The sequence below is a fragment of the Onthophagus taurus genome, chromosome 11 (assembly GCF_036711975.1).
Source record: "Onthophagus taurus isolate NC chromosome 11, IU_Otau_3.0, whole genome shotgun sequence".
NCBI classification, from domain to species: domain Eukaryota; kingdom Metazoa; phylum Arthropoda; class Insecta; order Coleoptera; family Scarabaeidae; genus Onthophagus; species Onthophagus taurus.
In genome coordinates this window covers 29,564,267-29,576,562 of record NC_091976.1, presented here as the reverse complement: position 1 = coordinate 29,576,562, position 12,296 = coordinate 29,564,267, and the positions used below count along the sequence as shown (strand labels likewise).

At 27.8% G+C, this 12,296-nt stretch overlaps 2 protein-coding genes across 2 annotated transcripts; one reads left to right on the top strand and one right to left on the bottom strand.

Moving 5' to 3' along the window:
* Window positions 1–4,367: 4,367 nt before the first annotated feature.
* Window positions 4,368–5,079, bottom strand: LOC111423121 (zinc finger protein 512B-like). Its single transcript, XM_023056365.2, has 2 exons — window positions 4,989–5,079; window positions 4,368–4,926 (listed from the first exon to the last, which is right to left on the bottom strand). Exons 1-2 carry the CDS (start codon window positions 4,998–5,000, stop codon window positions 4,492–4,494), a joined length of 447 nt encoding a protein of 148 aa, XP_022912133.1. The 5' UTR covers window positions 5,001–5,079; the 3' UTR covers window positions 4,368–4,491.
* Window positions 5,080–6,793: 1,714 nt separating this feature from the next.
* On the top strand, window positions 6,794–11,438 carry LOC111419821 (cytochrome P450 9e2-like). The gene is made up of 2 exons (XM_071199899.1): window positions 6,794–7,026; window positions 9,958–11,438. Exons 1-2 carry the CDS (start codon window positions 6,827–6,829, stop codon window positions 11,327–11,329), a joined length of 1,572 nt encoding a protein of 523 aa, XP_071056000.1. The 5' UTR covers window positions 6,794–6,826; the 3' UTR covers window positions 11,330–11,438.
* The last annotated feature ends 858 nt before the right edge of the window (window positions 11,439–12,296 follow it).

Here is a 12,296-nt window from a genome sequence, read left to right as displayed (position 1 = left end):
CATTCAATTATAAAATTTAATCGTTTCTATAAGTATAAAAAAAATTTGAAAGTAAGTTTATTTAATTACTGCAAAATTAAAATGCTATGCTTCGTTATCAAGATAATGCTTCGTTTAAAAGTGTTAAGCTTAGGAGATTGTGGTTATTGACCATCTTTAGCAATTAAATTGTTATGCATCGTATAAAAACGCAATCAAATTAAAATACAAATTTAATTATATTTTAATATAATCATGGAACATTCTATAAGTTACAAAGTAATATTATGAGTCAAATAATAATCAAATAAAATAACGACCTGATCTTTACAAAATATGGAAATAAAGGTCTACAATTGTAAATGAAGCTTGATCGAGCCTTATTGTCTGTTTGCTAGATTAGCTAATGTTTTAGCTTAATTAGTTTAATTTTTCATAATTAACATATCAATCATTTTAAAGCAGAAATTTCACGCTTTAATTTGAGCCATAAATCATTTCTCTATCTTCATGAATAAAGTCAGAGCGATTTTTTGAAATTCATCAATTTTTAATAATCCTGAAATCAACTCCAATTTTAGACCATTTGATTTTGCAACATTTCAAATATTTCTTCATAATCAATATATATATCTTTATACACGATATTAAAATAGAGATTTCAATCTTTAATTTGAACCATAAATCATTTCTCTATCTTCATGAATAAAGTCAGAGCGATTTTTTTAAATTCATCAATTTTTAATAATCCTGAAATCAACTTCAATTTTAGACCATTTGATTTTGTAACATTTTATGTATTTCTTCATAATCAACATATATATCTTTATATACCACATTAAAATAGAGATTTCAATCTTTAATTTGAGCCATAAATCATTTCTCTATTTTCATGAATAAAGTGTGAGTGATTTTTTGAAATTCATCAATTTTTAATAATCCTGAAATCAACTTCAATTTTAGACCATTTGATTTTGTAACATTTCAGATATTTCTTCATTATCAACATATATATCTTTATACACCACATTAAAATAGAGAATTCAATCTTTAATTTGAGCCATAAATCATTTCTTTATCTCCATGAATAAAGTTCAAGAGATTTTTTGAATTTCCTCAATTTTTAAAAATTTTTGAATCAACCTCAATTTAAGATCTTTTCATTTTGCGCCGTTTCAGATAATTCTTCATAATCAACATATCAATCTTTATACATCATATTAAAGTAGAGATTTCAGGCTTTAATTTAATCCACAAATCATTTCTCTATCTCCATGAATAAAGTTGGAGCGATTTTTTGAATTCCCCAAATTTTAAAAATTTTTGAATCAACCTCAATTTAAGACCTTTTCATTTTGCGCCGTTTCAGATAATTTTTCATAATCAACATATCAATCTTTATACATCATATTAAAGTAGAGATTTCAGGCTTTAATTTAACTCACAAATCAATTCTCTATCACCATGAATAAAGTTAGAGCGATTTTTTGAATTTCCCCAATTTTTAAACATTTTTTAATCAACCTCAATTTAAGATCTTTTCATTTTGCGCCGTTTCAGATAATTTTTCATAATCAACATATATATCTGTATACACCATTTTAAAATAGAGATTTCAGTCTTTAATTTGAACCATAAATCATTTATCTAACTTCATGAATAAAGTCAGAGCGATTTTTTGAAATTCATCAATTTTTGATAATCCTAAAATTAACTTCAATTTTAGACCATTTGATTTTGTAACATTTCATATTTTTCTTCATAATCAACATATATATCTTTATACACCACATTAAAATAGAGATTTCAATCTTTAATTTGAGCCATAAATCATTTCTTTATTTTCATGAATAAAGTCTGAGTGATTTTTTGAAAATCATCAATTTTTGATAATACTGAAATCAACTCCAATTTTAGACCATTTGATTTTGTAACATTTCAGGAATTTCTTCATAATCAACATATATATCTTTATACACTATATTAAAATAGAGATTTGCGGCTTTAAGATGAGCCATAAATCATTTCTCTAGCTCCATGAATAAAGTCAGGCCGATTTTTTGAATTTTTTAATTTTTTTAATACATTACAACTCCAAATGTAGACCTTTTCATTTTGGTACGTTGCAGACATTTTTTCATAATCAACATATACATCTTTAAACATCATGTTAAAGTACAGGTTTCAATCTTCAAATTCAGCCATAAATCATTTCTTTTTCTCCATTAATAAAGGAAGAGCGATTTTTTGAATTTCATCAACTTTTAATAATCCTGAAATCAATTTTAGATCATTTGATTTTGGGCCGTTTCAGATAACATATCGATCTTGATATATCATTTTAAAGCAGAGATTTCAGTCTTTAATTTGACTCATAAATCATTTTTCTAACTCCATGAATAAAGTCAGACCAATTTTTTGAATTTCATCAATTTTAAATAATCCTAAAATTAACTTCAATTTTAGACCATTTGATTTTGTAACATTTCAGATATTTCTTCATAATCAACATATACATCTTTATATATCATATTAAAATAGAGATTTCAAGCTTTAATTTGAGCCATAAATCATTTCTTTATCTCCATTAATAAAGGAAGAACGATTCTTTGAATTTCATCAATCTTTAATAATAGTGAAATCAACTTCAATTTTAGCCCATTTGATTTTGTAAAATTTCAGGTATTTCTTCATAATCAACATACATATCTTTATACATCATATTAAAATAGAGATTTTAATCTTTAATTTGAGCCATAAATCATTTCTTTATCTCCATGAATAAAGTCAGAGCAATTTTTGGAATTTCATCAATTTTTAATAATCCTGAACTCAACTCCAATTTTAGACCATTTCATTCTGTAACATTTCAGATATTTCTTCATAATTAACATACACATATTTATACATAATTTTAAAGTAGAAATTTCAAGCTTTAATTTGAGCCATAAATCATTTCTTTATCTCCATTAATAAAGGAAGAGCGATTCTTTAAATTTCATCAATCTTTAATAATCCTGAAATCAACTTCAATTTTAGACCATTTGATTTTGTAACATTTCAGATATTTCTTCATAATTAACATATACATATTTATACATGATATTAAAATAGAGATTTCAGTCTTTAATTTGAGCCATAAATTATTTCTTTATCTCCATTAATAAAGTCAGAGCGATTTTTTGAATTTCATCGATTTTTAATACACCTGAAATCAATTTCAATTTAGACCATTTGATTTTGTAACGTTTCAGATATTTCTTCATAATCAACATATATATCTTTATACATCATATTAAAATAGAGATTTCAGTCTTTAATTTGAGCCATAAATCATTTCTTTACCTCCATGAATAAAGTCAGAGCAATTTTTGGAATTTCATCAACTTTTAATAATCTTGAACTCAACTCCAATTTTAGACCATTTGATTTTGTAACATTTCAGATATTTCTTCATAATTAACATATACATCTGTATACATCATTTCAAAGTAGACATTTCCATCTTTAATTTGAGCCATAAATCAACTCTTTAGCTCCATAAATAAAGTCAGAACGACTTATTGAATTTCATCAATTTGTAAAAATCAACTCCAATTTTAGATCATTTGATTTTGTAACATTTCAGATATTTCTTCATAATTAACATATTCATCTGTATACATCATTTCAAAGTAGACATTTCAATCCTTAATTTGAGCCATAAATCATCTCTTTATCTCTATAAATATAATCAGAGCGACTTTTTGAATTTCATCAATTTGTAAAAATCAACTCCAAATTTAGATCATTTGATTTTGTAACATTTCAGATATTTCTTCACAATCAGCATATACATCTTTATACACCATATTAAAATAGAGATTTTAATCTTTAATTTGAGCCATAAATAATTTCTTTATCTCCATAAATAAAGTCAGAGCGATTTTTTGAATTACCTCAATTTTAAAAAATTTTTGAATCAACCCCAATTTTAGATCATTTGATTTTATACCGTTTTAGATAATTTTTCATAATCAACATATCAATCTTGTTACATCATTTTAAAGTAGAGATTTTAATCTTCAATTTCAGCCATGAGCCATATCTTTATCTCCATGAACAAAGTCAGAGTGATTTTTGAATTTTATCAATTTTTAATAATCTTGAAATCAAGTCCAATTTTAGATCATTTGATTTTGTAACATTTCAGATATTTCTTCACAATCAACATATATATCTTTATACACCATATTAAAATAGAGATTTTAATCTTTAATTTCATCCATGAATCATTTCTTTATCTTTATAAATAAAGTAGGAGCGATTTTTTGAATTTCATCAATTTTTAATAAATCTTCAAATTGTAATAATAAAGTGTTGAAATTTATCATATTAAAAGACGAAAATATATTTAAAAAAATTTTTATTACAAGAAATTAAAAAAGATTCAACAAAATAACAACAATAACAACAAAATCACATAAATACCAAAAATTTTTTAACAATAACAGCCTAAAAACATCAATTTACTTAATGTTTTCCTCCGTGTCCATGGTAAACAATTTTGTAAACTGGTACATGAACTGGTACTGGTTTTGGTATCGGAATCTTTACGTGCTTCTCAACAGTAACCGGGATGTATTTTTCAATTGGAACAGCAACTTCCTTTTCGACTTTGTATGGTACCGGCTTTTCAACGGGGATGGTGATGGTTTTAATAATTGGTACAGCAACCGGTTGTGGGACATGAACTTGAATTGGATAAGGTTGTGGAACTGGAACAGCAACTGGTTTTGGTACTGGAATGGGTACTTTGTGTGGGATTTCAACTGGGACATGTTTAGGTACTGGGATATGAATCGGCTTTTGTACAACGATGGTTTCATGACCCCCATGATCTTCTTCGCCATAACTGCCGGCGTAACCAGCATTTACAGCAGCAAAGACACAGAAAACTACGCAAACCTAAAAGGGATTATATTAACATAGAAATTTTTGCAAATTTTCTTTTTAATCGTTAAACTTACGATTGGATTCATGGTGATGTTTCTTCGATGTGTTGTGGTGAACTGATGCCGTTTTCGAGAAAGGTGGAGCCTTTTATATTTAAGAACTTTCACCTATCTCCATTCTATCGTCGGCATTGACCCTGTTGCTTCTGGGATTATGAACTTATACTTTCATTCTTTCGCACCAAATTAAATCGAATTTAATTTTATATTAGTCCAACATGATTTTGTATTAAACATATTTTTAATTTAATTAAATTATTCTATTATTTTTTAGGAAAATAATTAAAACGTAATTAAGTTATTTAATATTCGGAAATGAATATGTGCATAAAGTGAAAGTGATCGATTTATTATTTTATTCCTATTCCATTTGAATAACACAATCTTATTAATACAACAAAATAAGCTATTTAAAAATAGATTCGATATAAATGAGTAATAATATAGGGTTAATAATAAAAGCGTTAACTGATCGAGTTTAAATCGTATGACAAAACATGATTAAATATTTTATTAAGTCAAGATGGGGAATAACATATGTATAGTTGTTTTTGTAATTTCACAATAAATTTGCGCAATATCATGCTGCGGTTTGGTTGGTTAAATACCTGATGAGCGTTCGTCTTTGAGTCAGTTTTCAGATGTATTTTACGCAGCAGGTTGTATCATACAAGATCAAGAGAAATCTATAAACAAAGTGAACAATTTAATCAATTTAATTACAATGGGGTCATACACACTTATTAAATTTAGAGAAAATTTTTATGTCAAACGATATATGCAAGTATATGCATGAACACAAAGTAAAAGAAATATTTTGATCAATTTTATATTTTGCGTAATTTGAAGTGAAAAATAGCAAATATTCAAACGAAATAATTTCGCGGCTTTTCTGTGACGTAGGAACAGCACTGCCTAAAACAAGTTAAATTGTCCGTTAGATAGCGCTTGCGGTGTGACAGTGTCAAAATAAAACCATGGATGTAATACAGTGTCTCTATTACATCCATAAACAAAACATAATAAACATAACCTACAAACACTCTATCTCTTTTCAATACAACCTAAATGACGTTCATCTCTTCCTCGCATTTGAGCGGGGAGCAGGGGACGCAAAAGTGAGAATCGTACGTCATCAACGCGGGAATTTTAAAAGCGCAAATGGGTATATAAATTTTCAATAATTTTTTTAACAATGACTTTGTTCGAAAATATTAAAAAAAAAATAACGGTAACTATATTTTTATATAAATTTTCAGAAAATATAATAAAAAAAAAATCGTGTATGACCCCATTAAGGTAAGTTTTTTTTATTAACAAATTTTTATTTCAAATTTGAATAATCTTTGTTCGTTTAGGTCATTGACTTAAGTGCAAGAATGCACCAATATTTATTTACCGGTTTCACTCAAAACCTGGTGTGAGTTCAAAGACTTTTTAAACCTTAAATAAATAAATAATAATTATTAAATCCTTTAATTTTTCTTTGTTGTTCAAAAATATGATATTTATAAACCTACTATTTTAATATGATATTTAAAACAACCTTTGTTTGTTTCAATGACCCACATAAAATATAATTAAACGAACTCAAATAAAATCAAACTTATTCCTAATCTTCCAATTTAAAATTCACTTAGATGTTATTATCACAAATTGAACACAATAACAAAATTATGTTCTTGTTTATTTATTTACGTTTTATTTTTATCTGTAAAGGGAAGAGATTAAAGATCTGTTAAATTGAGAAGTAAACAATATCGCGTGTTTGGAATAAAAATTTAATTCCTCACGCGCAGTACGTTTTTCAAGGTTAAAAAATAACTATTAAACGTTTAATTGCAGATTTAAAAATGATGCTTATAATTTTTGGAATTGCCTTACTCCTACTGGTTTATATCAAATTAAGGAAAACCTACAATTTTTGGATTGAGCGAGGTGTTAAACAAAGGAAACAAATTTATCTTTTAGGAGACAATGCCGGAGTCTTTTTGCAAAGGGAAACGTTTTTTGATATGATGCAAAATCTATATAATACTTACCCCGAAGAAAGGTAATATACAATATATTTTTTAATAAATAATTTAATAATATTTATTTATATATTTATTTGTTACATTACTTTAAAGTAGAGATTTCAGGCTTTAATTTGAGCCATAAATCATTTCTCTATGTCCATGAATAAAGTCAGAGCGATTTTTTGAATTACCTCAATTTTAAAAAATTTTTGAATCAACCCCAATTTTAGACCATTTGAATTTATACCGTTTTAGATAATTTTTCATAATCAACATATCAATCTTGTTACATCATTTTAAAGTAGAGATTTTAATCTTCAATTTCAGCCATGAACCATATCTTTATCTCCACGAACAAAGTCAGAGTGATTTTTGAATTTTATTAATTTTTAATAATCTTGAAATCAAGTCCAATTTTAGACCATTTGATTTTGTAACATTTTAGATATTTCTTCATAATCAACATATATATATTTATGTGCCATATTAAAATAGAGATTTCAATCTTTAATTTGAGTCATAAATCATTTCTCTATCTCCATGAATAAAGTCACAGCGATTTTTTAAATTTCCCCAATTTTTAAAAATTTTTGAATCAACCTCAATTTAAGACCTTTTCATTTTGCGCCGTTTCAGATAATTTTTCATAATCAACATATCAATATTTATACATCATATTAAAGTAGAGATTTCAGGCTTTAATTTAATCTACAAATCATTTCTCTATCTCTATGAATAAAATTAGAGCGATTTTTTGAATTTCCCCAATTTTAAAAATTTTTTGAATCAATCCCAATTTAAAACCTTTTCATTTTGCGCCGTTTCAGCTAATTTTTCATAATCAACATATCAATATTTATACATTATATTAAAGTAGAGATTTCAGGCTTTAATTTAACAAACAAATCATTTCTCTATCTCAATGAATAAAATTAGAGCGATTTTTTGAATTTCCCCAATTTTTAAAAATTTTTTAATCAATCCCAATTTAAGACCTTTTCATTTTGCGCCGTTTCAGATAATTTTTCATAATCAACATATCAATATTTATACATCATATTAAAGAAGAGATTTCAGGCTTTAATTTAACAAACAAGTCATTTCTCTATCTCCATGAATAAAGTTAGAGCGATTTTTTGAATTTCCCCAATTTTTAAAAATTTTTGAATCAACCTTAATTCAACACCTTTTCATTTTGCGCCGTTTCAGATAATTTTTCATAATCAACATATCAATATTTATACATCATATTAAAGTAGAGATTTCAGGCTTTAAATCAACCCACAAATCATTTCTCTATCTCTATAAATAAAGTTACAACGATTTTTTGAATTTCCTCAATTTTAAAAATTTTTTGAATCAATCACAATTTAAGTCCTTTTCATTTTACGCCGTTTCAGATAATTTTTCATAGTTAACATATCAATCTTTATACATCATATTAAAGTAGAGATTTCAGGCTTTAATTTAATAAACAAATCATTTCTCTATCTCCATGAATAAAGTTAGAGCGATTTTTTAAATTTCCCCAATTTTTAAAAATTTTTGAATCAACCTTAATTTAAGAACTTTTCATTGTGCGCCGTTTCAGATAATTTTTTATAATCAACATATCAATATTTATACATCATATTAAAGTAGAGATTTCAGGCTTTAAATCAACCCATAAATCATTTCTCTATCTCCATGAATAAAGTTAAAGCGATTTTTTGAATTTCTGCAATTTTTAAAAATTTTTGAATCAACATCAATTTAAGACCTTTTCATTTTGCGCCGTTTCAGACAATTTTTCATAATCAACATATCAATATTTATACATCATATTAAAGTAGAGATTTCAGGTTTTAATTTAACCCACAAATCATTTCTCTATCTCCATGAATAAAGTTAGAGCGATTTTTTGAATTTCCCCAATTTTTAAAAATTTTTGAATCAACATCAATTTAAGACCTTTTCATTTTGCGCCGTTTCAGACAATTTTTCATAATCAACATATCAATATTTATACATCATATTAAAGTAGAGATTTCAGGCTTTAATTTAACCCACAAATCATTTCTCTATCTCCATGAATAAAGTTAGAGCGATTTTTTGAATTTCCCCAATTTTTAAAAATTTTTGAATCAACTTCAATTTAAGACCTTTTCATTTTGCCCCGTTTCAGATAATTTTTCATAATCAACATATCAATCTTTATACATCATATTAAAGTAGAGATTTCAGGCTTTAATTTAACAAACAAATCATTTCTCTATCTCCATGAATAAAGTTAGAGCGATTTTTTGAATTTCCCCAATTTTTAAAAATTTTTGAATCAATCCCAATTTAAGACCTTTTCATTTTGCCCCGTTTCAGATAATTTTTCATAATCAACATATCAATCTTTATACATCATATTAAAGTAGAGATTTCAGGCTTTAATTTAACAAACAAATCATTTCTCTATCTCCATGAATAAAGCTAAAACGATTTTTTAAATTTCCCCAATTTTTAAAATTTTTTGAATCAACCTCAATTTAAGACTTTTTCATTTTGCGCCGTTTCAGATAATTTTTCATAATCAACATATCAATCTTTATACATCATATTAAAGTAGAGATTTCAGGCTTTAATTTAACATACAAATCATTTCTCTATCTCCATAAATAAAGTTGGAGCGATTTTTTGAATTTCCCCAATTTTTAAAAATTTTTGAATCAACCTCAATTTAAGACCTTTTCATTTTGCGCCGTTTCAGATAATTTTTCATAATCAACATATCAATCTTTATACATCATATTAAAGTAGAGATTTCAGGCTTTAATTTAACAAACAAATCATTTCTCTATCTCCATGAATAAAATTAGAGCGATTTTTTAAATTTCCTCAATTTTTACAAATTTTTGAATCAACCCCCATAGAGATTTCATGCTTTAATTTGACCAATAAATCATTTTGAATTTACTAAACCTAACTACATTTTACAGATATATGGGGATGTATCAAATGACTCTTCCCACTTTGGTTATCCGAGATCCTGATTTAATAAAACAAATCACCGTAAAAGAATTTGACCATTTCGTCGATCACAGACCTTTCATTCCTGATGGTGTGGATCCAATTTGGAGCAAAAACTTGTTTGCGTTAAAAGGAAATGAATGGAGAAATATGCGAGCTACTTTAAGCCCAAGTTTTACCTCGAGTAAAATGAGAGCCATTTTTAATTTGATTTCGATTTGTGCTCATGAATACATGGACTATTTTACAAAAACCCAAGGGACTCAAACGGTCGAATTGAAAGACACTTTTACGAGGTACACAAACGACGTAATCGCCTCAACAGCTTTTGGATTAAAGAGTGATTCAATTAACGAAAAAGACAACGAATTTTATTTAAATGGAAAAGAAATTACAACGTTCACGTTTTGGAAGAATATGAGATTTTTTCTTTACACTTTAACACCAAGATTATCCGCCGCGTTGAAAATAAAATTATTCCCTGATCACCTCACTAATTTCTTCAAAAATATCATAATGTCTACAATTAAAGCCAGAGAGGAACAAGGAATCGTTCGTCCAGACATGATACATCTTCTCCTAGAAGCGCGAAAAGGCAAAAAGAAATTTGAGGATCCCCCAGTTTTAGACACTGGATTTTCAACTGTTGAGGAAACCATAAAACCAGTTCAACAAACATACCAAATCACCGATACAGACATAGCAGCACAAGCTTTAATTTTCTTCTTCGCTGGTTTTGAAACCGTTTCAATAGCAATGTGTTTTATGGGATACGAACTTACTGTTAATCCCGATATTCAAGAAAGACTTCAAAAAGAAATTGACGAAACCATAGAATCATGCGAAGGAACTTTAACTTACGAAGCATTAATGAAAATGAAATACATGGATATGGTCGTATCTGAAACTTTAAGGAAGTGGCCGCCGGCTGTTGGATCTGATCGAGTTTGCAACGAAACTTTCACGATTGAGCCAAAAAATCCAGGAGAAAAAGCGATTACTTTACAAAAAGGTGATATAATTTGGTTTCCAACAAATGCTATTCAAAGAGATCCTAAATATTATCCAAATCCTGATAAATTCGATCCGGAACGATTCAGCGATGAAAATAAACACAATATTAAACCTTACACTTATTTACCTTTTGGACTTGGACCAAGAAACTGCATTGGATCAAGATTCGCTTTGTTGGAATTAAAAACAATATTTTTCCACCTTCTAAGAAATTTCGATTTAGTTGTAACTGAAAAAACTCAAATTCCGTTGAAATTAAGCAAAAAATCATTTAATATGATTGCAGAAAATGGGATGTGGATTGGATTGAAACCACGATGTTTATAATTTATTAATTTACTAATTTTGTAATGTATTAAATTAGAATTTTTGATTTTAATGTAATGTGTCATATCGTTTTAATTGTATGCATAAATAAATATAAGTATTAAATAGATCTTTCGTTATCCTAGAAAATTTTAATTCAGCTTTGTTTAGAACTGTGGTCGTAAATTCAACAGCTTTATCTCGATCGTTACGAAAAACTAGCCCAAAAACACGAAATTCGTCTGTTTTTAAACAAACTTTCAGTTAATTTTGGCTACGTTATTACGGGGTGCTGGAACTTCAGATGGAATCCATAATACGGCTCGTTGGAACAACATGGAACGGGTGAAAACTGCCGAAAGGGCCTTATTTAGTTATCAGTAGTATAGAAATGAGAGTTCTGGACCGGAAGTTGCTCCTCATACTCCCCTTTTGACGTCACGGCTGCAATGTTATAAGTATAGGGAGGGGTGCCAACCTAAATCTGGGGATGAAAAGAGTACTAGATTTAGGTTGGTATTGGAAAAGTTCTCAAACGGAAGCCCTGTGACGTCACGCTGCAATGTTATAAGTATAGGGAGAGGTGCCAACCTAAATCTGGGGTGGAAAAGTTACTTTTTTATTGCACCAACTAGCTTTTACTACATAACGCTGGACGAAGCAGAACCAGAAAGGTGCTGTGAAAGCAAATGGTTCATAAGTAAAGTTATGTTTATGGCTGCAGTGGCCAGACCACGCTATGACAGTGCTAAAAAACAGTATTTCAGCGGCAAAATAGCACTCTGGCCTGCTGGGTAAGAGGAACAATGTTGACCAAAAACATCGAGTCTATTAACGCAGCAGAATGCAAAAAGATGATTATCGATAACCTTGTACCAGCCATTAGATCCAAGTTGATTGGTTCCAAATTGATGATAATGGATTAAGATAACATAATTCATAAGCAATAGCACCATAGTTATCTCAACTTCTTATGCACAAGCCAGAA

Bases quoted from the DNA above. Each gene is read 5' to 3' on its own strand.
- LOC111419821 (XM_071199899.1), top strand. From the start codon at position 6,827: ATGATGCTTATAATTTTTGGAATTGCCTTACTCCTACTGGTTTATATC. The intron at 7,027-9,957 runs GTAATATACAAT...TACATTTTACAG, and splicing joins AATACTTACCCCGAAGAAAG to ATATATGGGGATGTATCAAA.